We start from the raw sequence: 23,021 nt of genomic DNA, 5'->3' as shown, positions 1-23,021 counted from the left end.
TAAACCATGACCCATTTGATCTATTTGTATTTTGCCTTTATACTGTCAGCATGCTGTTTACAGCGAAACATTCGCCTGAACATGCGCAAATTACTCTCGCCAGCAGACATAAAAAAACGCTCCAGAGAACCTGTACGGTGGCCTTGATGGAACGTATCAGTCGTGAAATCTGCGATACCGCATCGGGTAATACATATCAAGCTTGAATGGCATCATTGGATACGGTCGAATCGGTTCAAGTCCATTGGAATTACCATGGAGGTAGGAAAAGAGGCATCAAGTTAAGAGTTACAGTAAGAGAAGCCACATTGCCTTCAATCTACCGGAATAGACCAGGGTATTGCTTGATGAGCTGATATAATTTGTTTCCATAACAGTTCATCAACTTTTCTGATCTCCAGCTTTGTAACGTTGGTTCTCAAACACAGCCTTCAGATCTGCAACTCACATTGTTTCAACGTAAGAATGCCATGAATTTCCCATTTATCATATAAAACTCACCCAGCATTCGCATCAGATTTACAATATTGGCATGCTTAGTTTCACAGAAGTACCTGACTAAACGGCGAATAATGCCAAAAGGTATCGAATACGGGTGATTTACAACAGTGCGCCTCCAAGAGTTAACAACGTGTTGGCCAATCACAATGCGCGAAATCTGTCGACCCTTTCCAAACGCGCATTGGGTCGACAGATTCAACGCATTATGATTAGCCAGTGCGTTGCAAACTCTTGGAAGCGCACTATTGTAATAGTTACAATTTCAGTGACAAAGATCACAGGTTGCATTAATTATAAAAGCTGTATTGGGAACTAAGCACAACACTCTTGCAATTGTGAAATTTGTATTTACTATTATCTTCTGGGGAGAAATACTTTAAAAGAATTCACAATTATCTCTTTTATGTTTGTATATATCAAAGGAAGAACAGAACCTGGTATTTTGTCTCACTTGAAGCATAAATTGATCGTGCATGTTTGAATATAGAGCTCCTTATTAAACAATCATTGATTTTTGTTGAATCAAAAGGAAATTCTTCGCACATCACCAAAAAATTTGTCTGAAATCTCTTCTTTTGAACAAAGCATGTACAACTGAAAATAAATGAGTTACCTGGTGGCAGTCTATGTAAACTGAGAAAAAGCATTTGATAACAGGCCTAAACAGATTAACATATTCATTACGGCCGTTTCACAATAGTGCGCCTCCACGTTTGCAACGCGTTGGCCAATCACAATGCACGAAATTTGTCGACCCAATGCGTGTTTGGAAATGGTCGACAAATTTCGCGCGTTATGATTGGCCAGCGTGTTGCAAACTCTTGGTGACACTATTGTGAATCGCCCGTATTGTGTTAAAAACGTGAATAAATCAGGAACCATTTCAATGCAAATGCGTCATGCACGCAGAAATATTCGAAAATAACTTATTTGCAAACTTCAACACAAGAAGGCATAGTGTCTTTAGAAAAAAGTTACTTAAAACTACAATACACAAAACAAGCCAACCATTTTGCAAAAAGTCGTTGAAATTAATACGAAGGAACATCTTACTTTTAGTACCCTGCTTCACGAGGAAGAAAAACGATAACTATAAGGGTCGGCTCACGCTTTAAGCGAATGCTGAGGCGGGGTCAATATTTTATCAGCCGTCACTAATTCACGTTCATGCTAGCCTTTGCGCTGCGCCAATTAAAAGCCGGCCTTTAGTGAGCAAGTTAGCGTAGAAGTTTCATACAATGGTTGAAGTAGCTGATCAGGCGATTAAATGTAGAGGCCTATTTGTGTGTGTGTCATTTTCTTAAAAGAATGTGCTTGGCCGGTCGTAAACATTCCCTTGGGACCGGCTGAGGAGAACGGGCAAAACAGCGTTCATCTTCCGAGCAGGTCTTCAACGTAAGAATGTCAGTTTAAGACCAAGTCACTTTTACTTCATTTTGTTTCAAACACCCCCAGTCATTTAACACCATGTTCCTTATGCCATATTTCTTTGGTCTCAATACGTTCCCAGCTGACTGAGCTGCTATAAGAAGAAACGACGGAAACAATGTGTCATCGATCCAGTACTGTTGCGGTCAGAAGTTTCACTTGTAATTAATTACAATTGTTTAGACAACCTGTGCTATTCTTTCAGTACCATTCTCTTCTGATGAATCAGTACACGTGCATGTACTTCATTTCACGTTCCCCTGTGAATACAGTAGGTACAGTATAAGTGCTATATGATAGATTAGCTACAGAAAGGAAATGGTGGCATGGGTAGGGTATTGACAGTGAGCCAGTTCGGTATTTCATAACAAGGTCTTTCGGAATCAAAACATGCGTTCGTGTTAATGTATAGGTCCGCTGATAGACCAAACTATCGCGCGCGCGTGCTGATGTACCAGAATCTGGTTCGTAAGACACGTCGTCACAGACGCGCAAGCACAACCCATTACAAGCTCTCATTGGATGAACAAAGTTGCGCATAAACTTCCAGTTCCATCCATGGCCGTTTTTCAATACTCGGTTTTGTTTCAGCCTCAAGCTTCGTTTACTTAATTAACCCCCTATTACAGGCCTAAAGCGTTCGGAGTAAACTGAAGTACAGTTACATTTTGCTCTGTTGCATGTTATTTGCTGTTCCTGTGGCACTATCGGACTTGCTACTAAGCAAACAGCAGGCAGTAAAAGAACATATGAAGCCTAAGGCGGAGACGAAGTCAAGGATTGAAAAAGAGCCATCAGTTCTCCGTGTGCAGTGGGCGTGGTTTTAACTGAAGTGACGTCACACTCACAAACCGATAGCGTCGAACGCACTTCAGTTTGGGCGTGCGCTGTTGGAATATCGAACCGGCTCATTGTAATTAATTACTTTAGGTTCAAGTGCATCTTGCTACCACAACTGCATTAACTATTGATCTCCTTTTGTCATTTAGCATACCTCCACATTCAATTCCACTAAGGCAGGCATGTTATTGCGTGACTCAGAAATTTGCTTTCTGTCTTCAGTAGTTAAACTGCATCCCTTCAATACCAGTTTATGAATGTATTTCATTTCGGACATATTAGGGGCCCACAAAGAACTCCTTCCATTCCCCAAGCCACTGTTGAATGAAATATCCAACTCGACGAGGTTGTGCATCTCGGTCAAAGCCACAACGACCTGCTTCACATCTTCCGCTTGCAGCGAGCAATTGCTTAAGCGTAGGGCCTGGAGGTGGCTCATCTTGCTCAGAAACGGAGCCCACGATGCACCACAACCACAACCCAGTGCGCAATTTCGAGACAGATCCAATTCGGCGAGATTCGACATTCCGCTCAGCGCCGAGGCGATGTGTTGCGCATCGTCAGCCTGCAGCGAGCACTGACAGAGGCGCAGCGTGTGGACCAGATGCATTCCCCTTAAGGACTTCGCCCACGATGCGCCACGGCCGCAACCCAACGCTTTGTTCCCGGACAGGTCTAGTTCACCGAGACTTGCCACACGACCCACTGACGTCACAATGGGTGGCACGTCATCGCTAAGCAGCAAGCAATCCAAACTCAACTTCTGAAGGTGTTTCATGGACCTGATGTGATGAGCCCAAGACGGTGCAGTACCGCTGAGGAATGGCTCAAATTGCTGCACCTCCAGATGCTCAAGGGCATCCATTTCAGCTAGTGATGCACCAAGGCGTTCCACATCTGTGCTACGCAGTGCGCATTGAAAAAATGCCAGCTGCTTTAGTTGCGTCTGTCGCTTTAACTGAGGTGACCAGGTATCCACGGAACCACTCAGTCCGTCAATTTCACAGAGAAGTAGCGAAACAAAGTCTGTCCTGTTAGCCATTGACTGCAGGATATCTGCGACATCACTGCCGGCCACAGAACAACGTCTAAACACCAGTTCTATGCCGCTGCTGGCACCCTCCACACGAATTTCTCCCTCATCTAAGTCAACCGAGAATGCAACCAGATTCTTCATGCAGCCAACTGAGCCAGCCAGACACCTGACATCCTGCATGTTCAGGTCATTGTCATACACAGTCATTCTGTGAAGATATCTAAGATGTGCCAGTTCCTGGCACCACGTCGCACCAGAGCCGCCGAGTCCTGTGTTGTCTCGGATGTGCAACTCGGCCAAATCGCTTCTTTTAATCAGTGGCCTCAGTACTTCTGCCAGATCCAAGCCGCTTAATGAGAAATCACATAGCGACATGGCTATACCAGCTTTGTGTGGCTCAACTAGGAAAACCTCACTTCGATGCCCAACATCTGGCCACAGTGATGACCGAACTGAGCAGTGCACCAGACTCTCCATGCTACCAATTGAGTCGGCCAGGCATTTGACATCTTGGATTTTCAACAGGCATTCATCCAACGAGAGACTTTGAAGAACCGTAAGATATTGTAATTCAGGAAACCACAGCGCCCCTGAAACATTCCCCTCTTCGTCAAAGCAGCTCAAGCTGTTTGAGGAAAGATCTAGCTTGGTTAAGTGGACTGTTTGCCGGAATGATGGCGCGATATGGATCATATCTCTGCAGGTTAAAGAGCAATTTGGCAACTCCAGAACAGACAGACTCGCCATTTTGCATAACTGAGATGCTAAGTCCTCACTGAACTGACAGAGTTGTGACGATGAGATCGACAGTTCTCGTATGTTGGTAAAATGGATCTTTCTTTCATCCATAACATGACCCAGAAAGTAAACGAACCAATTCAGTTGTTCGATGTTGTAATTCTCCACGCAAACTCTACCCTGTAGAATCGAACCAACGAAGTCCTCTGGTGGAGGCATGTTGGATTGGCTCTCAAAGTAACAGGCAAAGCCAAGTGTTTGTAACCCGCTCGACTGCTCATTTCTTTCTTTCAACGCGTCTATTCTGTCACGCAGCATCTGCAAAACAGCGTGGGTGCAAGTCTTGTCGTCACCGCAGGAAAACCGTAACAGATACTCCAGTTCATGAGGAGCTTCAATCTGATCAAGCACACGCTGCAATTTCCCGGCCTCGTCCTCTGACAGGCTTTGGAAGTATGTGGCAGCAGTGAATTCTTGGAATGTCTTGTGGATAAACTGTACGCTATTATGACAATGAAGCCCCCTCAGGACTCGTTGACTGGTAAGTATTCCAGCTTTGAAGGCCTTGTCAAGTACGCTTTTCTCAAACTCTCTTTCCTGAAATGCTAGTCTTTGCGTTGGCGAGACCAAACCACCCAGGGCAATCTCTCCTAGAGGAATCAGAACTTGTTGCATGTCTTCTTCTGACACATCCGACTTTCTATTGAAAATATACGCCAGAGACGCTCTGTACAAACGCGAAGTTGTTTCTGGCAAGCAGGCATCCGCCCTCCACAACAAACACATCAACAGTAGCAACATGGGACTTTTAGCCAGATCAGATAGGACGCCAGAGGACGATATTCTCTCAAAAAGGCCTTGGGCCTTACAGACATCTTCGCTGAAAAATTTATCCACGTAGGTTTTGATATCCGACACATCAAACCCCAAAACGCTCACATGAGTGAAAGGCTTTTGCAGGAGTGATCTGCTTGCCAATTTCCCCAAGTGAGACGGACGGGTGGTTATGATAACAAAAAGCTCTCTGCCCCTTTTACGACTGAGTAACTTGAGAACTGAACCAAATCTGCTCTTTTCAAGGTTGGTGGTCATCAGCTCATCAAAACCGTCGAGAAGGACTAGGACCTTTTCAGGGTAGGTGTCAATGAACGATGCCAAGGCCTTTCTATCAACATGCGTGTCTTCATCAAGCAGCTGATCAAAAATGGCATCAATCAGATCTGTGGCCTGCTCCACAGCATGCAATTTCAGGGCAAAAACGAGCTTAAATCCCTGAAGTACACTGCTGAGTGTCGATGTCCAACAACCCGTCGCCCAGTCGAAAGCGATTTTGGCAATGAGGGTGGACTTTCCCAGCCCCGCTGAGCCGCACAGAATAGCCCGTTTGATCAGCTTGCCTCCCTTTGTTGTAATCAAGAATATGTCCCTGTACGACGCCTTGTCCCCTGCTTTATTGCCGTATTTTTCTAACCATAATGTAGTATAAATCTCCATGATATGCCGCGTATCGTCATCGACCCATGGGAGCATTTGCACGTAACAGCCTGTGGTGGTATAGAGTGTTTCCAATTCATGCTGGCAGAAATCAGCGGTTTCTTGCATCAGATCAATTTGTGTCTGTCGCGATTCACCTATTGGAATAAAATAAACAAATAACCGAATAAGATCCCGGCGATATTTGGACTGGGGTTACTTCGATATTCACCTGAAGTTCAACATAAATATTTTTTAATTGATAGAATATCCTGGACAAGGACACACACGCAGTAACAAAAGAGGAGAAACCCTACCGCCAAGGAATTTTGGTTTTGTGCTTTTTAGTAGGGAGGTCATTTGTAACGACATTTATGTTTCTTTACACTTACAAGTGGTTCCTGAGCCTGGATTCGCATCTTTGACGTTGCCAGGCGACCTGGAAGGTCCCGATTCGATGTGTGGTGAAGACTGGTTACTTCTCTCTGGTTCTCCTGCTGTTCCTGTTTGGCAAAAAATAGAAGTGTAAGAATTTCCTTCATCGACAATGCAATTCTGTTCAGTGAATCAGCGTTTGCGCAGCATTTGGCACTCGACTAAAATATTTTTTCCCAACCCAAAACGCCTGGGTTCAAGAAAAATATCCCCTCTTCAAGTCCAACAAAAACCAGTACCTTTTGGCTGAGCAGCCATTGTTACATTCTGGACGAAATTCAACGTGGGAGAGTACAGCGGAGCGAGGAAGCAAGGATTGTTGTTGCCACCGACAATGAGGTCTCTGACAACCGGTTGCATATCAGGGGCTAGCATATCTGAGGGTGTCTGTCTGAGTCCTTTTTGGTCACAAGATGTCATCATCATCCCCTGCCGATGGATCTGGTTTCCAACGTTTGCAAGTCCTTCATCCAGATGACGTTTGTCTTGATTGTCATCGGCCCACCCTCCGCTGTACCTGCGTTGATCAGCGGGTGTCATTTTCATCCCTCGTCGAGAACTGTGCTCTCTGATCTCCACTTTCTGTTTCTCCGGTTTGGGTCTGTCCAGATATTCAGCACTCTGATGACATTTTCTCTGGCCCACAGATGGTGCAACCATCCCTTTTTGTGTGCTTTCATCTTTACAGCCCTTCGCTTTCCAATTTTCGAGATAACCAACCTTACTCTGTCCCATTCTCCCTTGCTCAGCTAATTTCACACTTTGTTCGGAATTGTCATTCCCTTCGCACACATCTTGTTGCTCAGGCCTGCCTAAATCATAACCCTGTTCTGACCTCTTTTGTTCAGGGGATGCCACAAATCTTTTTTCAATGCTATGTTCTCTGGCTGCAGACACTTGCCGTTGGTTTTGTTGAAATCTGTCTTGGTCAAAGACCTTCCTTTGTCGCAGGTTCTCCTCCTCGGCCGGCGTTACACTCTGTTGCTGCAGGTTACACTCGCTGAACCGTGTACCTTTCTGCTGAGCTTCCCCTAGATCACATTCCTGTCTCAGTTCCTTTCGTCCAGATGATGTTGCAAACCCCCTTTCAAGCGCATGTCCTTTGACCTCGGCCTTTTGCTCAGGTTGAAGCTTTTCCGGACAAGCACGCTGGTCCTGTCCCATCCTCTGCTGGTCCCTTGATGACGTCATACCTCCTTGAGAGTCAGAACGTATGGCATCTTTAGCTTCCTGCTTCACTGTCTGGGAGGTTTCGTCATATTCAATCTCTATTTTGCTAATGTTTGGTCTCAAGTTGCTCCAATTTCTTACATAAGACTCTTTCCTCTTCAATGTTGACAGTCATATCTGTAAATAAAATGAAACAGTAAATAAAATAGAAACAGTCGAAATATACTTTCCCGAGGACGAGATGGGAGACTCATGGGAATCTAAAGAACTGCAACCTCCTTAATTCAACTTTATATGGCTGATTTAAAAGCTTTAATTTCTGCAGCAAAAAAGTACATGTACAAACCTTTGCTGACTGGGCAGGTCATATTTTCCACTTTTAGCTCAGTTTACACGATGACAGCATTGTGCACTGGGGATGGTGGCAGTCAGAGGGTGACCTTCTTGCACGGAAGCGCCAATAGGAACGCTTCCGTTCACGTGTCGTGAGTGGTGACTGATTTTTTTTTCTGCCGACGAGTTTGGTTTGCGTACACGACGGCTGTTGCCTCACTTGTTTTATCCCACCACCACTGCAAAACAGTCTTCACAACACCGAAGATCGCATTACTGTACGATCGCTCTTAAAAATCTGGTTGCATAGCTTCATATACTATTCTCTACTGATTCCAACTTAAACAGATCAGCACAAATATCTTGATTTCTCTATTCAAATCAATTACACAACTATTTATCCTAACTTGAAGCACTCCCTCATCAGCAAAAGGGCTCGTTTCATCTTGTCGTGACGCACCTAAAGAAACGCCTCGTATCAACCTTAGATTATGTGAATAGGCTACAGTATTTATCAGTCATTCCAGCTGAAATGTGAGGCTTTGAGATGCTAGGTTGCGGCAGGTGGTCCTTTTCCACGCTTGTGCGAGTGCTCAGAACAACCGCGCATGCCCAGAACTGTCAAAGGACCGGTTTGTCTGCCGCCAGCAAGCGTCTCAGAGTCTCCAATTCAAATTTGAGGGTTGCAGACCATTGAATAAGCTGCCATAGAAAACAGTGATTAATATCCCTACTTCAGAAATCAGGAAAAATACACGTTTCTCAGGTATTCAAGACACATATCAAATGAAAGCTGACTTCCTCATCTTTCATTTTCCTCTCCGTTTTTTGTACCTTAACCGATGGCTTTTGAAAATACATGTATATCTCTGCAGAGAAAATCACCCCTCAAAACAGTCATGAGGCCCATCACAATTTTGAAAATCGATGCCTACACTCAGTTGCAAAATAGAGCGATTTAGGGCCCTGTTAATTGGTCCGATACTTTCAGAAATACAAGCTGGCAGTCCTGCTGGTATAGATTCCATACTCCTTCTTTACAAACCATCCAGTCCAAGTGCCACGAAATGCTCTAATAGCAGAGAATTTGAGAATTCGACAGCCTACAAATTTAAATCGGGATTCGCTTCACGCAGGCAATTTTGGACCTATTTACCGGCCTGCAACCTCGGGCTTTCAACCACTTGGTGAACTCACGCTGTGCGTTACAACTAGGTTAAAGGCCGTGTCCAAGAATGGCACCCAGAGCCAGCTACAGCGGTCACTTGTTGGTGTATCCTTGCAGAGTTTTAGGATAAGCAAAGACCAGCAATCCTGGGCGAAATTGTGTGTTGGGACACGTGTCAATAGCCATACCCTTTCCAGCCCCCCCCACTCCCCCCGGTCAATGTTGTCATCTCAAGCTGGAGCGCAGATCGCGCATTGAGACCCAACACGGGGAAGGGGGCAACGAGATTTGGCCAGGATTGTCTGACGAATTGTGTTCGTGCATATGTACACTAGCTGTATGTGTGGTTTTGCGTGTGCTTGTTTCCGGTGTTGTTCTTGGAAAACATAAAATGGCAGCCGGCAGTTAAATAAAAGATATACTTTGAACACATTGTACAAGTAAAAGAGACAGGCAGATAAGTATCAACGTTGTATTGTATGTGTACAATCACAAATGTTTCGTGAAAGTTCATTGTAGGCCTGTACGATGCACTGTGGCATTTGGGCCCATAACTGTCCAAAATTTCTGCGTTCCCGAATTTGAAAAACACGTAACAATCCTGTGTGCTTTTCCTAATTTCGTCATCGGCTCGAACGATGTAACGATGATCCATCAAACGGCCCACGACAAAGGAATGGAGAGGTCCATAGAGAGATTTTTTAATAATGTGTTGTGGCTCACTGTTGTTATTGTATCATGTATACCGCGCACAAGCCGCATTTGTGAGGGCATGATGCGCGCTCTATTCGGTGAAGAAATGCAATCATTAGGCCTACGGTGTTGTCTTTGCGCAGCGCAGATAATTCACAAACATTTTATGCATTGTTAGCTCAATGTCCCTTAAACTTCAGCTTGTTGCCACTTTAATTAAGTTAACAAGGTTGAGATCTAGAGTCCTTAAATTCTGTTTTCCTATCGACAGTATCCAAGTATGTAAAGTTAGCAGTACCTCGCTGCATACGCATAACACGCACGTATAAACTCAGATGATCCTGGACAAAATTGTTGGGACACACGTCAATAGCCCATAACTTTTCCAGATCCTCCACTCCCTCGGTCAATGTTGTCATCTGGAGCGCAGATCGCGCATTGAGACCCACCGTAATCGAAAAGGGGCCAGCAAGTGGGGGCCCAACGAGATTTCTTGGCCAGGATTGAAGCTTTTGACCAAAGTTTCTGGTCCGGACCATCGTTGCTAAGTAAAAGTGCGCAATCTGTTATTCTCTCACGGCACGGATTTACTTTTACAGTGGTCAATGAGTGATAAAAAGGAGGCAGAACATCAATCAGTCGTCGGACAACAATGTATTACTCTGTTTAAAAAAATGTGCAGCAGTTAATTGAACAGGAAGCAACATGTGTTTCAGTGCGTGCTCAGTCAGACGAGGAGACATAAATTTAGCCTTTTTGGTGAAAACGGCCATTTTTTACTACTTTGGGAAATTCATATGTTGCGCCTGAACTGGAAATAAACAAGCCAACAATCCGCAGGAACGTGTGGCGTTCCTTCGTTTGTCTATATAACATCTCAAACAAAATCAACATTTCATTGGAAAGCTGGTCTTTTGTCCATAATATGCAAGAATCATGAGGATGAGAAATCCCTTTCTTATTACTCATCTTATTACTCATCTTATTACTCATCTTATTACTCATTACAACCAATCTTTGGATGTTTCTAAGCTTTTTTTTTAGATACACTCTCCCTTAAAAATGCGACTGCTTTCACAATAACAGGAAGTTTCCAATGTTTGGGAGATAGCAAAACACTCCTTCAATTTCAAATACGTATGTACAGGAAATTCAAGACCAAAGACAACTGCCAAAAAATCCCGTCATCACAATGCACTTCCTCTTCGGCACATTTGACCTCGTGAAGGATAAAAATAGAACGAACTGACATGACGTCATGCAGCCTGAGACATATAATGACTGGGCATGTGCTAGGGTGTGAGCTGTCCATACACCGTCGCATATTCCAAATCTCAAAACATTCGGGCGTTGCTAGGATTTTTTCGGAGGGGGAGCACGCACCAGAAGCAATCCGACAAATCATCAACGGTGGACTTGGGCTGATTCTGAGACATTTTATGGATGGGTGATTCTCAGCTTCTCCATCCCCCATCCATTTGTGCATTCGTTCTTTTGTTTGCTCATATGCAGCAAGGTATGAGACGGAGAGAACCCCCCCTGCTTTGTGTTGGTCATTGTCTCGCAGGAATCTGGGGAATTCCTTTCAGACATCTTGGGGGGGATGTGTTAAGTAACAATAGTCTGGAATGTGTATAGGGATTGGACATGTTGGGGAGGGGTACCCCTCGGTCTCATTTCTTGCTGGGTATACAAACCGGGTAAGACAGGTTTGCATTAATCGATCATGTGTTGGAAGGGTAAGGGTGTCCTGGGTTTAGATCATGCGTCCAGCAAATGACTTCACTAACACGGGGGGGTTGGTGCGTCACGAAGTCGCGCGACGGGCCGTGTGCCTGTTCCACACTTTACCGAGGGGTGTATAAAATAGCAGTACAAGAAATACACGAAAATCTTTACATGTTCCCATATGTACTTGGACAGTTAAAGCTTTTGTTGTATTTAAAATGTGTTTCCGTTTTGTAATCGTGCGACGATTTCTTCAAGCCAACACGTGAGGTGAATGAACTCACCGATTACGCGTGGTGCCTTTTCAATTAAACCCCTCAAAGGTTAGCTAAAATCATGTTTTTCTTTCATTAAAAACTTGTAAAATGCACCTTTTGGGGTCAGTAAACCTTATTTTCAACTTTGGTTTCACTATTTCAAGAAGTATTTCAGAGGATCTTTTTGTAATGTTAATGTCCATATTCATGAGCAACACTGTGATGTCATCTCAGGAAGAAGCATCATTCTTACTTTAGTTTGTACACAAAAGTCCTCCTTTTTTGTAGATTTTCCTGGGCTAAGTTTTCTCTTCTGTGCCCATTCACTGTTGTTTATGTGCATACAAATAAGAAACCGTCACTTTTTCTCTTAGAAATGTTTTCAGTTAGGCACTGAACCATGTCTTCCTTAGATGACTTCACAGCAACAGCGCCCTCAGTTGTCCGGCAAAACATGGATAATTTTGATTGTTTAAAAGTGTGCACTTTCAACGAATTTAACCAAATAGGAGTGCGTAAGAGTTTTAATGCATTGAAGAAAAGAACAAAGATGCAGAAATATTGTGTCGAAGAAAAATTCATTTGCAGCTACACTTTAAATCCATGCACAAAACAACGATCAATTTTGTTCAAACACTGTTTTAACATTTCATTTTCATAACAACAATAACAATTTATTTATAAAACGCAAATTTCCCATAATTATGTTAAAATTCGCTGCTCAGTGAAGACATTAAACTACAACGTGGTCAGGATGCCGAAGACACATGGCGGCAAACAACCCACATCTGGCCACAGGTAGTCATTCACCGCGTTAAGGGGACAATTTCTTTTGTTACGCAAATTTGGACCGAGTTGTGGGGACATTTTCTTTGTCCCCATAAATGTTTCTGGTCCCTAGAAAATAGGTGAAATGTGGAATGTATGTCCCCACAGGAGTTAATGAACATGTGAGATGATCCAGAATAACCGGGCGGGCTCCTTCGGGGTTGATGACCACACTACTGGCCATTATGTTTAAAACTCCGTAGGGTGTTATGGGGATTGAGGAAGCTTAAGGTACATGTACATTGTATAAAAGTCTAAGTTCAGCCAATGGTTGGTTTGTAAGGTTTGTAGGACAGTTCCCTAAAAGCACAGGAAGTGAGGTGTGAATGTATTTAACAAGTTCCATCCAGGGCCAACCCCCCCGGGATTTGTGACCTACGTGCTTGTTTCCATGTATGATTTCAAATTCGAGAAATCATCGGGCATTGGGTAATCAAACACTACGAAGTCATCCCAGTACAGGTTACAAATCTTTTCAATAATTTCAGGCGGAACTCCTGAGAAGTAGTCCATCAACCGCGTGACGTTGGAGCTACCGGTGAACGGCTTGGGATAATCGTATTGCACTCGGCCCCCGACCCCCAGTTTATCGATCAGGTAGGCCGTGTCGCTCTGCAGGGTTTCTAGTTTACCGACGAAGTCATGGCGCACCTGGCAGGGCTTGCAAGCCCGAAAGACCGGGATCCAGTGCGGGTCGCCGTTCCGGCCTTTCACAGCGGCGATGTAGGTAAGAAACTCGGTGAAGGTCAGGTCCGGCTGCTCCGGATTCGGCGGCCTCTCCCGCCGTATCCTCCGGATGATGCGGTCGGCCATCCGGACGTAGACCCGGGTGGGCAGTTTGACGAACTTGTCCCGGAACGCCGACAGCAGGCGCACCAGTGGGTTGCGGACGAACAGAACCTTGGTGTAGTGCTTGAGGGCGTGCTTGATATCCTCCTGAGAGCGCTTGTGAAGAGGTTCGAGCGCCAGCCGTGTGGACTTACTGCTTATCGCGTGCAGGTCTGTCATGAACTTTTTCCAGTTTGTCGAGCCGGCCTTACGAACGATGGTCACCGTCAGATTGTAGTCGTCATTTACGTACGTCCTCCCCAGGGCTGCCACGAGGTTAGGGCCAAGAGGCGACGAGGAATTGAGGTCGAGGGGCGAGAGATGGTAGAATTCGTTGCAAACTTTGCGGAGGTGGTTCCGGCGCCGCCGCTGGACGGCCTCCGCTTCTTCTCTCGACAGCAAGCGTGGTTTCTGGACGGAATTTGCGTCTAGGCATTTCCAGGGAACGATATCGCCGTGCCGACTGCGAGTCTTCGATGTGCAGGAAGCCGGTCTGGTCTGAGGTGCAGATGGGAATGTCCCTCCAAGGAGCCGTGCTCTCATCGGTGACTGAAAGTAGCTCTAACAAAATTAAAATCAGGAGTCAACTGTGTCAAATACGGGCAATTCACAATAGTGCACCTCCAAGAGTTTGCAACGCGTTGGCCAATCACGACGCGTGAAATCTGTCAACCCTTTCCAAACGCGCAAAAGGTCGACAAATTTCACGCACTGTGATTGACCAACGCGTTGCAAACTCTTGGAGGCGCACTATTGTGAATCGCCCGTATTCAGAACTAGGTCTTGAAAGTTAAAGTGAGGTTATCAGTTTTTTGAACAACTTCTCGGCCTTCAGGGGCATAATTAAGTACCTAATCCAAAGATACAATACAAGCCTTCAAGCTGGCACCTTGTCTTTAATAAACAAGACGTCAAGAGGCTAGGCCAAGCGCATCCGGAATGTGCAAAACTGCTACTACATAAATAACAGGCCGTGTCCGAATCGCTTGGCTGCGGCTTCGTGTTACACTTGACCCTCACGGGCAACGGCTGTAGCCATATACACATATATCATAGACTGGTCTGTCATTTACAGCCAATTAATTCTGATAGTGTTCTATATTTTCATAGCAACAGTTTTCGCGCTGGATACAGTCCTGCGAACGGTCGTGGGTTGTGCATTACATGTTGGCCCACACAGTACATGTACATAATATGCATTATCCTTCGGGAGCAAACTAGACACCTCAATCCAGAGCTGTTTATGGAGAGAGTTGCGACATGGGTGTCTCAACTGTTTGAACCAAAATGGTGGACCACGCGTCAGTGCACATGGATAATTAACACACACTAGATGCATGCTATACTGTGCGCATAATGAGAAGCCATTTTGGTTCCAAAGTCTGAAGTTGGCGCTACTCTATGTACAGGTCACAGACATGTAAACGCAAAGACCGCTGGTCTTGCGCGTATGACTGTGATTTTGAAAAGTATGGAAAAACAATGGTCGAAACGGTGGATGGCAGCGCGTCCAGTGCGCATTACGTGCAACGCACTCACATTGCCTGTATTTGTTTACATGTGCTTCCAAACACTTTTGTTAAGACATCTGCACTAGTAAGCAGGAGGTCGTGGGTTCGAGTCCCACCCGAGTAAGCTTGTGAGGTTTTTTTCGCAAGCTCTCGGACAAGCACTGAGCATACAGTGCTTATTAATATACGTTGGGTACGGGCAAACCGTTATATATAATATGCTTCCAAACACGTTCACCTTTTTGGCTCTTCGGTACTGTCTCTTTTTTTTTTCAAATTTTGCAACCGCATTGTTTTGAATCCCTATGGGCCAGATTAAGTAAATAGAGGATTTGTTTACAATCGAAAAAATGGTTTCGTAAAATTTTATGGCTGGAATTCTTCAACTGTACGTAAATTCCCTACACCGAGGGGTGGATTTACCCATGGTTTTGATTTTAGTCGGGCGCCGCTCACATCACGAAAAGTCCCTGTAGATTTGACCAGGACCTGGTGGTCTGTGCATTTATATGTCCGTGGTACAGTACTGGCTCAATCACATCAATCACAAGCCTTATTAGTTCCCGAAGTACCTTGTTCAAATTCGGCGAGGTCGAGATATTTGGCATACCAACTTTCTCGATGTCTTTCAGATTGTGTCTGGAAGTGCTGTCAGTCGACCTCACGAATTCCTGGACGATTTGCAGCCTCCTGACATCCTTCTGACCTTAGGTTGAACATGAAGAAAAACACGACCTTTTCCACGGTCAATCACAAATACCGACACAAAGGCAACTTAGGGAAGAAATAAGTGAGGTAGCAATAAATGATTCATAATGACATCTTTTGAATGTTCCTCAAGTTAACACTTTAGTCTTGAACTTCCTTTTCGGCATTGCTAATTTTTTTTTACCAAGTTGCAAATTCCCCTGTCCCAAATACCACTTCCACTTTGCCTACCGTGGAAAGTCTTCTATACTGTCCCCGTCTCAACGAGTATTGTACTTTTCGCGGCATTTTGGCCTTTTAAGCAGTGTGCAAGTATTTTGTCATGATTTGGATTTCTCTCTCACCGTTGGCGATTGCGCCGAAAGAACCCCGTGAAGGAAAACGAGAATTGTGCGTCAGAACTTCAAAGCGAAAATGTCTGGGCACTTTGATCCATACCTATCGTCTGCCGATGGCCGTAAGCCCCATATACCACCAAGTACGCGGTTGAGGTCACGGAAAATACGACCAAGAGTGCTGAGATGAGTTTCAACTCACTGAGCTTGCCCAGTTGATTGGACGGACGCCAATCCATGCCCAGCTGGCCACAGTCGCTTCTGCCTATACATCAAGAAAACGACAGCAATTACGTTATTATTTTCCACGATACCGTGCGTTTACAGGGATGATTCGTCAATCCCTTGACTGTAAACACCTGTCCTAGACTGGAGACCTGATCTGAATAGTTACATGTTAATATGGAAGACATACAATACCCTAGAAGATTCTGAGATGTCGGCATTACGTGGGGAATGTTACCTTTCCAGTCTGATTTGTCTACTTTAGTAATCAACGCCTGGACACTGCAAGTCTTAAAGTCACCAAGGACGACACTCTGTGGTTGTCCTTATGATAAAGCGCTGTTGCGGAACGTACGAGTGGACAACATGCATAGTGGCGACGCCATCATTGTGTTCGCATTATCAGTCGGTCTCTTTCGCCGATCATATGCATGACAAGTCCCTAAGGGTGCACTGAACTAATTCAAGCTCCATTGAAAATAGTGTAAAATCAACCAAGTTTGAAGCCCCATGGCAGGCAACTGAAGTCCCTGAGGCCTCTCAAACAAAAATCAATGTGCTGTTTGGTCCTTCAGATTTCATTTGATTTTCAATTTTTAGTAGGTTAACCAATGAATTTTTTAATTATCCGCCCAAAACAAACTCACCCCCCAAAAAGTGAATGTTGCCAAGCCCTCCCAGCGGCCATTTTTCAAATGACATCCCTCACCTTCCTGGGGCTCTTCTGACTAATTTTCAATCCCATTTTTGTCTGCTTTGCCCCCAGATGGGTGCCCCTGAATCTACAGAGATGATCCTGGGCCATACTGACACAATTCCACCATTTCCTGGCCCAAACAGACCCCTCTTTTCGAAACAATCTCTGGGGGTACTTTTTCTGCGCCTCGGCCCGGCGGAGAATTTTCCTTGAATTGGGACACTGCACCCCTAAGCGAGTTCCCCATTCAGGCTGAGTCTCAACCTCCATGCAGTCCACGAAGGTGTGGCAAAAGCACAACCGGTCAGTACTTGTGCTCGTGTGCACCATTAAGCGCGTGCGCATGTGCGAAGTATGACCGCTGATGGCTGATTGAAAGTGAGTGAAACTTGCGTGCGTCCCGAGAGTCGGTGTTTTAACGTGTATTGGTTATTGGAACACCCTTTAAAGTGTACCTGCATTGATTTTTTCCCTCATTTTTGTATATTTCTTCAATGTATGGAAAAGCCTTTACATTCCTAAAAGCCAGTTCATACCACAGGCGAACGTGAATGCGAAGCGAATTTGACGTCACTGAAGATTTGCGGCGAAATTTCGCCCGAGTTGAAATAATGTTCAACTTTTGCGAATTTGCACCGCGAATAACTTTATTTGAACTCACAAATTCGCGTTAATTTTCGCTTTTGCGCCGAGTATGAATCGCCTAATAAGACTGCCGTTTCTAGTAACAAACCATGTAGGTACGTGTGGCTAGCTGAGAGATGCCCATGTCAATGTTTTTTTGTTTTTATGTGCGTTTTTGATTTCTTTTAGTTTATGTTACTTTGTTTTGGTGTTTCTGTCGCTTGCAGTCAGATTGACTCCTATAGGATAAAAAGGTAAGAGCCTAAGCAACATGGGGACGGACGTCATTATTGATTGCATTGTGTCCCTTCGTACAGTCTGAACAGACACAATGCTTTGTGCAAGCTAATGATCGATACGGAGTTTCTTGTAGGATTTACGTGCATGCGATGTGTACTTCTGTTGCTGTGGGCAGAGGATCCACTCCTATCGCCAAACAGGTTGCCAAATGACGTTGTAGGTTTAAAGTGGATCAGTGCGGGCTATAGAACAGGTTGCTTGAATTCAAACAAGATCTTGAGGAGCCTGAACAACCTGAGCCTGAAAAACAAAAACAAATGATCTATCTCCAAAACAAGAGAAGACTTGATACCAGACCATCGTCTACATGGAAGGAGGGTCGCCACACTCGGTATGTAAAACTCTGATTAATTTGAAATAACGAATCCTGTATATCTGTTTGAATGTATGATTTGAGTGATCGCTGCTTGCAATGGATTTGTATAGAAAGTGTGCCGCCTTGACCTTTGTCGACACCCCCCCCCCTTGTGCGAGGTATTTTTTGCTCAAGCAAGCTCCAATCATCAACAATCTCTTTCGGAGTCTTCTGATAAGGGTACGTACGCATTGTGTACGCATTGTGTTTAGCAACTTTGTCAAACAGCTCTTTTCGAAAATTCGGATGCACCTTCTTCTCATTGGTTTCCCATGGTAATTGGTTTCCCACGGTACTTTGATTCGTCCAACACTGATGTCACGAACAGAGTTAAGGTTACCAGTGATTAATCATAACCTTAAAATGTCTAAATCGAACTCCTTTTTAAACCCATTATTCCAAATTCCATTCATGACTTGTTTTTCTTATCTTTCTGCATTCCTACCCTTTTCTTTTTCTTTCATCTTCTCGTTTTGGTTTTCATACCTTTCGCCAAAGGTTGAAGCGACGGTTCACTTAGTCGTCCATCGACGGGGGGCAACACAGCTGAACGGTGCTTTCAAGTTGAGGAGCTTGAAATGCTGCGTGGTACTCCTTACGGTCGGAACAGTTATTTCAACGAGCTACATCGCTCTAGGCCTACTGCCACCCGGCCGGCCGAAGAATTGGTATGATGGAAACGGTAAGAAATCGCAACATAATAATGTCAGGCGCAGAATCTAGGCCTATCCATTACATCCTGTATTGGTGCGGCTGAAGATGTTGCCCCTGTCCGGTTCCCTTGTAGGAGCACTGGCCTACATTTCCCTTCGACTCTATCACCCAAATTTATTTTTGTAGGTATCCGCCTCGAGCAGGAACCCCCCCCCTCGTCGGTTGAAAAGAGCCGTGTTGGTTGGGAGTAGTCCATTTGTTGGTAGCATTGCGACTGTGACGCGTGCATTTCCGAGTCGTTTGTGAACCAGCGAAGTTCAGTTTTGACAAACGGAGCCTCCGTTGCTAGGAAAATAGCGCCCTCTCTTAGTCCAGCTCGAGGCCCGTATAGGGCCGACCAAGAAAAAGCTACACTAGATACCATGCCACGCCTTGACAGCTTTTAAGAAGTTTTTCCGTTTATTTCGAAAGCCTAATGTGACCCGAGAACAAGGTTAAACTGCCATAGTAGTGAATGGAAGTATTATGACCCCGAAGGGACATGGGCATGGCGATATCATGAAGTCGTCTGTTTTTCAGTTAAATTCATTCAGTGGATGCAAACGTAAATGACCGAATTTTCAAAATGACCAGACCTCACAAATATAAGTCAGAGGTCGCCAGAGCAACTTTTAAGTCAAAAACCCAGAATAATTTACAATAAAATCAAAAGGAATTCTTTGAAGCATGTTCACACCACATAATATCTATAATCATCAGGGTGCCGACACGATTGAAATATCAAATCATGGGAGTCCATTTCCAACTTCCTAATTCAAACTAATGATAGCTATAATTGTCCTGAAGACTTAATGTTGTGGATCAGGTCACATGTGCGAATATTTACAGTTGGTCTCCATGATGTGGATGAAAATGCTGTCATTGAAGAGAAGCGACATGAACTGACGACACCGTTCCAGTCCCATTCCGATGCTGGCATCACAAATCATCGCAAAATCATCACGAAGAAACATAAGGTAGGTTTCTATCCGCAATGAGCAGAAGCACCTCCTCTTCGGTTGGGAAAAGTCTTGCTGGTCGGGAGTGTTCGTTTTGTTGGTAGCGACCATAGGGCGACGCGCTAGCAACACATGCATCTCATATCGTTCGGGAACCAGCTAATCGAAGTTTTCCCACGGAAGGAGCCTTCGTTGCTAGGAAAATCACGCCCTCTCTTCATCCAGCGCGGGGCCCATTGTTCAAACACTTCGTGACACCGTGACCTAATGAAAGCAATCGCAACGATCATTACCTCAGCATCGTCACTTGTGCGTCTGCCAGTTTTCCATAAACACTGCAGGACGCAATAGAGGTTTTGCGTGGTAGCCATCTTGCAGGGTAGTCTTGTTTTTCCATCGGGAAACCTCCTTTGCGCATGCACACCGGTACCCTGTGGAACAAACAAACTGGCCTGCAAGATGGCAGCCCTCTATATCGACCCAGTGCGTTAAAGTGACAGATTGCCTAGGTTAAATTTTAACCCGAGGGAGGGTGGAAACTGCTACTTCCCGAAATGAGTTGTTTCAACCCAATTTGGATTGTTGGAATTAACTTCTGGTTTATGTTAACCATAAAGTGGTTAATTTCCCCCATTTTGTGGGTGGAAAATGAACTGTAATCCCCAAATTTTCGCCCTTCCTTGGGTTAAATTTTTACCCCGGCAATTTTCAGCGTAGGTTACTATCGTCTGACCCTGCTGGATATAGTTCCAACCATTGATTTCTTTGACATGAAGTTCTTCATCAATAAAAGCCACTTGAAAATGATATTCTTCGTTTAATTCAGTGCCATTCCGTTTGAGCGACCATCGCAAATGCATAAACCGTCAAGAATGTTTTGGACCCAATTTCCAACTGCCGCGATTTGTACACTCGCTCTAGACGAGGTTGAGTCTTTTGTATGTAATTTTGGCAGCTCCGTCTCCTTTTGCGGCCCATTTCATTATTTCAGAGTCGCAGCCTCTGCGAACGACTGTGGAAGTGTTTATTATTTCAGAGGACGAGTTCAAAAATATGCTGCGAACTTTTTGTGAGGTCAGCTGTGAATGATTGTGGTTTCTTAGATACATGTAATTAAATATATTAATCATTTTATATACGTCTTTCCTAACACCAGGATGGCAGTAGATCGCAAGTTAGGTCCTTGATGAGACGCCATCATCTGGCGCTGAGACCTGGGGAGCAGACTCACTCAAAGCCTCGTGCAATCTCACGACAACAAAGCCAGCCGCGATACCAGGACCAATGGGATTACCTGAAGGTGAACACCAGTGCCGACAAACCACTTGCTTACTCGAGGAGTGAGACCGAGGCTGTCCAAGCGGAGCGCCAGAGGCACCTGGAACAAGTCTGCCGAGACGTCCTGCACATCGCGGCATTGAACCTGCACACGAGGCCGCTACTGGACCCAGCGACGTTTAAGTGGTTGCTAGGGAACACCTACATCAACGACGATTACAACTTGACCGTGACGATTATCCGCAAGGTTGGTTCGTCCAACTGGAGGCGGTTCATGACAGATTTGTTCAGGATCAGCAGCAAGGGTTTCCAAAGAAATTGGGAAGCACTCAAACCATTGCGCAAGCGGCCCTCAAGCGACATAACGCACCAACTGCAGCGCAACACGAAGGTCCTGTTTGTCCGCAACCCGTTGTTGCGCCTGTTGTCCGGATTCCGAGACAAGTACGTCAAACTGCCCACCAACTGGAACATCAAGACGGCCAACAAGATTATACTGCATCTCCGGGGCAGGAAAGCCCCGAAACCTGCCGTGCCGGACCTGACCTTTACGGAGTTCTTAAGGTACCTCCTGGAAGAGAAATCTGGCCTGATTGGCGACGAGCATTTCTCGCCCATCTTCCAGCTGTCCCAGCCTTGTCAGGTGCGCTACGACTTCATCGGTAAACTGGAGACTCTTCCGAGCGACACGGCCTACTTGATCGACAAGCTTGGTGTCGGAGGTCGGGTAGAGTACGGTTATCCAAAGCCCTACAGCGGCAGCGCCAACACCACTCGACTGGTGGAATACTTCTCACAAGTGCCACCAAAACTTATCAAGGAAATTTGCAAAGTCTATCAAGAAGACTTTTTAGCCTTTGATTACCCAATACCTAGCGACTTCTCCGACCTACAGTCATACATGGAAAGAATAGCTTAGTTTTTCCCAATTCTTAACATTTTTAAGGCTTGTTTTTAAAAGCTGGTTTGAAATACGATCGATATAATTTTCTATATCTGTAGTGATCTCGATGAAGAGTTGGGCTCGGGATTACTTCCTTAATGCGTGTGCCCTTACCAGTCAATGTGTTGGCAAAGAATGTACCTCGTAAGTAGCAGAATTCCTTCCTTTCAGGGTGGTTTAGTCCCAGGGTTATTGAGCAGATCTTCACATGGCGGCCATCTCGAGAGTGAAAAAGTCCCACGAAACCCACACACCGAGTAAACGCTTGTTCACAATTCTTCCACCAACCCACACACACAAGAGTAATAACTGCAGTGTACTGCCACATAATATCAGCGCGACTGAAGTATTCTAGCAACATTCATGTACGTTATATAACAACTGCACTTGCAAATGAGTTTTATCATTCCTGCTACAAACTATTTAAAGCCTCTTAGAGGGAAATCATTCATACATAATAAGGTACTTATTTTATTAATAAGGCTTCATGTTTCATTTAGTTAATTTCTTTATGCTAGAAATTAACATACATGTCGTGTAAAAATATGCAGTATGAATAAACAACATTTCTTAAGTATCGAAATTACGTCTGAAGGATAAAACAAAATTACTTACTATTCGTTATGCATATTGAGCTGAATCCCCGGTTCATTATTAGTGGTCTATTGCACAGCTCACTCGGGCAACAGCCTGATTTATGTAACGCAGGTATTAGGTCCTTGTCATTTGATTGGTGGAACTCATATCACGTATTTATTATCGCTGCCATTCACGTTGGGCTCTACAAGTCCTATTCGACCATGGTGGATTAGATTAACTACAAGCCTAAGGGTACAGTCCACTGATTCAAGCCCCATTGAAAACATTGTAAAATCAGCACTGTTCAAGGCCCAATAACACGCACGCCAACATCCCTGAGATTTCTGAAACACCAATG

At 44.8% G+C, this 23,021-nt stretch overlaps 3 protein-coding genes across 9 annotated transcripts; 1 reads left to right on the top strand and 2 right to left on the bottom strand.

The window, feature by feature from the left end:
- Nucleotides 1–23: 23 nt before the first annotated feature.
- On the bottom strand, nt 24–8,056 carry LOC110982364 (NLR family CARD domain-containing protein 4-like). The gene is made up of 4 exons (XM_022240718.2): nt 7,968–8,056; nt 6,691–7,798; nt 6,409–6,519; nt 24–6,174 (listed from the first exon to the last, which is right to left on the bottom strand). Exons 2-4 carry the CDS (start codon nt 7,640–7,642, stop codon nt 2,915–2,917), a joined length of 4,323 nt encoding a protein of 1,440 aa, XP_022096410.2. The 5' UTR covers nt 7,643–7,798; nt 7,968–8,056; the 3' UTR covers nt 24–2,914.
- On the top strand, nt 4,272–22,670 carry LOC110982415 (carbohydrate sulfotransferase 14-like). 4 transcript variants are annotated; one of them, XR_015423696.1, is made up of 5 exons: nt 4,272–4,361; nt 4,859–5,084; nt 5,624–5,677; nt 13,117–13,225; nt 18,710–18,724. XR_015423696.1 is itself a non-coding variant. In XM_022240787.2 (4 exons), the coding sequence occupies exons 1-4, from the start codon at nt 18,164–18,166 to the stop codon at nt 22,058–22,060; spliced, it is 1,377 nt and encodes a 458-aa protein (XP_022096479.2). In that variant the 5' UTR covers nt 17,167–18,163; the 3' UTR covers nt 22,061–22,670. The 4 variants fall into 4 exon arrangements, 3 of the variants coding, with proteins under 3 accessions (XP_022096479.2, XP_086987619.1, XP_086987618.1); XM_022240787.2 differs by lacking the exons at nt 4,272–4,361; nt 4,859–5,084; nt 5,624–5,677; nt 13,117–13,225 and adding exons at nt 17,167–18,187; nt 19,754–19,881; nt 21,020–22,670 and having other exon boundaries at nt 18,710–18,893; XM_087131493.1 differs by lacking the exons at nt 4,272–4,361; nt 4,859–5,084; nt 5,624–5,677; nt 13,117–13,225 and adding exons at nt 17,167–18,391; nt 19,754–19,881; nt 21,020–22,670 and having other exon boundaries at nt 18,710–18,893.
- LOC110982416 (carbohydrate sulfotransferase 14-like) lies at nt 12,508–22,877 on the bottom strand. Of its 4 annotated transcripts, none has more exons than XM_022240789.2 (4): nt 22,700–22,877; nt 16,114–16,275; nt 15,540–15,673; nt 12,508–14,017 (listed from the first exon to the last, which is right to left on the bottom strand). In XM_022240789.2, the coding sequence occupies exons 1-4, from the start codon at nt 22,734–22,736 to the stop codon at nt 13,004–13,006; spliced, it is 1,347 nt and encodes a 448-aa protein (XP_022096481.2). In that variant the 5' UTR covers nt 22,737–22,877; the 3' UTR covers nt 12,508–13,003. The 4 variants fall into 4 exon arrangements, with proteins under 4 accessions (XP_022096481.2, XP_022096483.2, XP_022096482.2 ...); XM_022240791.2 differs by lacking the exon at nt 22,700–22,877 and adding an exon at nt 18,698–18,836; XM_022240790.2 differs by lacking the exon at nt 22,700–22,877 and adding an exon at nt 16,431–16,618.
- Nucleotides 22,878–23,021: the final 144 nt, after the last annotated feature.

The sequence above is a fragment of the Acanthaster planci genome, linkage group LG21, assembly GCF_054643075.1.
Source record: "Acanthaster planci isolate LZ-2023a linkage group LG21, COTS_SCS, whole genome shotgun sequence".
Lineage (NCBI taxonomy): Eukaryota > Metazoa > Echinodermata > Asteroidea > Valvatida > Acanthasteridae > Acanthaster > Acanthaster planci.
The sequence above is the reverse complement of the archived record's forward strand: the minus strand, read 5'-3'. Positions and strand labels throughout refer to the sequence as shown.

Coding starts and splice junctions, on each gene's coding strand:
- LOC110982364 (XM_022240718.2), bottom strand. CDS start 7,642: ATGACGTCATCAAGGGACCAGCAGAGGATGGGACAGGACCAGCGTGCT. Junction 6,520..6,690: donor AATGGCTGCTCAGCCAAAAG/GTACTGGTTTTT, acceptor TTTGCCAAACAG/GAACAGCAGGAGAACCAGAG. Junction 6,175..6,408: donor TCCAGGCTCAGGAACCACTT/GTAAGTGTAAAG, acceptor TTATTCCAATAG/GTGAATCGCGACAGACACAA.
- LOC110982416 (XM_022240789.2), bottom strand. CDS start 22,736: ATGAACCGGGGATTCAGCTCAATATGCATAACGAATA. Junction 16,276..22,699: donor CTCAATATGCATAACGAATA/GTAAGTAATTTT, acceptor CTTGATGTATAG/GCAGAAGCGACTGTGGCCAG. Junction 15,674..16,113: donor CGGCCATCGGCAGACGATAG/GTATGGATCAAA, acceptor GTTCAACCTAAG/GTCAGAAGGATGTCAGGAGG.
- LOC110982415 (XM_087131492.1), top strand. CDS start 18,527: ATGTCACGAACAGAGTTAAGGTTACCAGTGATTAATCATAACCTTAAA. Junction 18,894..19,753: donor GAATTGGTATGATGGAAACG/GTAAGAAATCGC, acceptor GAATATTTACAG/TTGGTCTCCATGATGTGGAT. Junction 19,882..21,019: donor TCATCACGAAGAAACATAAG/GTAGGTTTCTAT, acceptor TCCTAACACCAG/GATGGCAGTAGATCGCAAGT.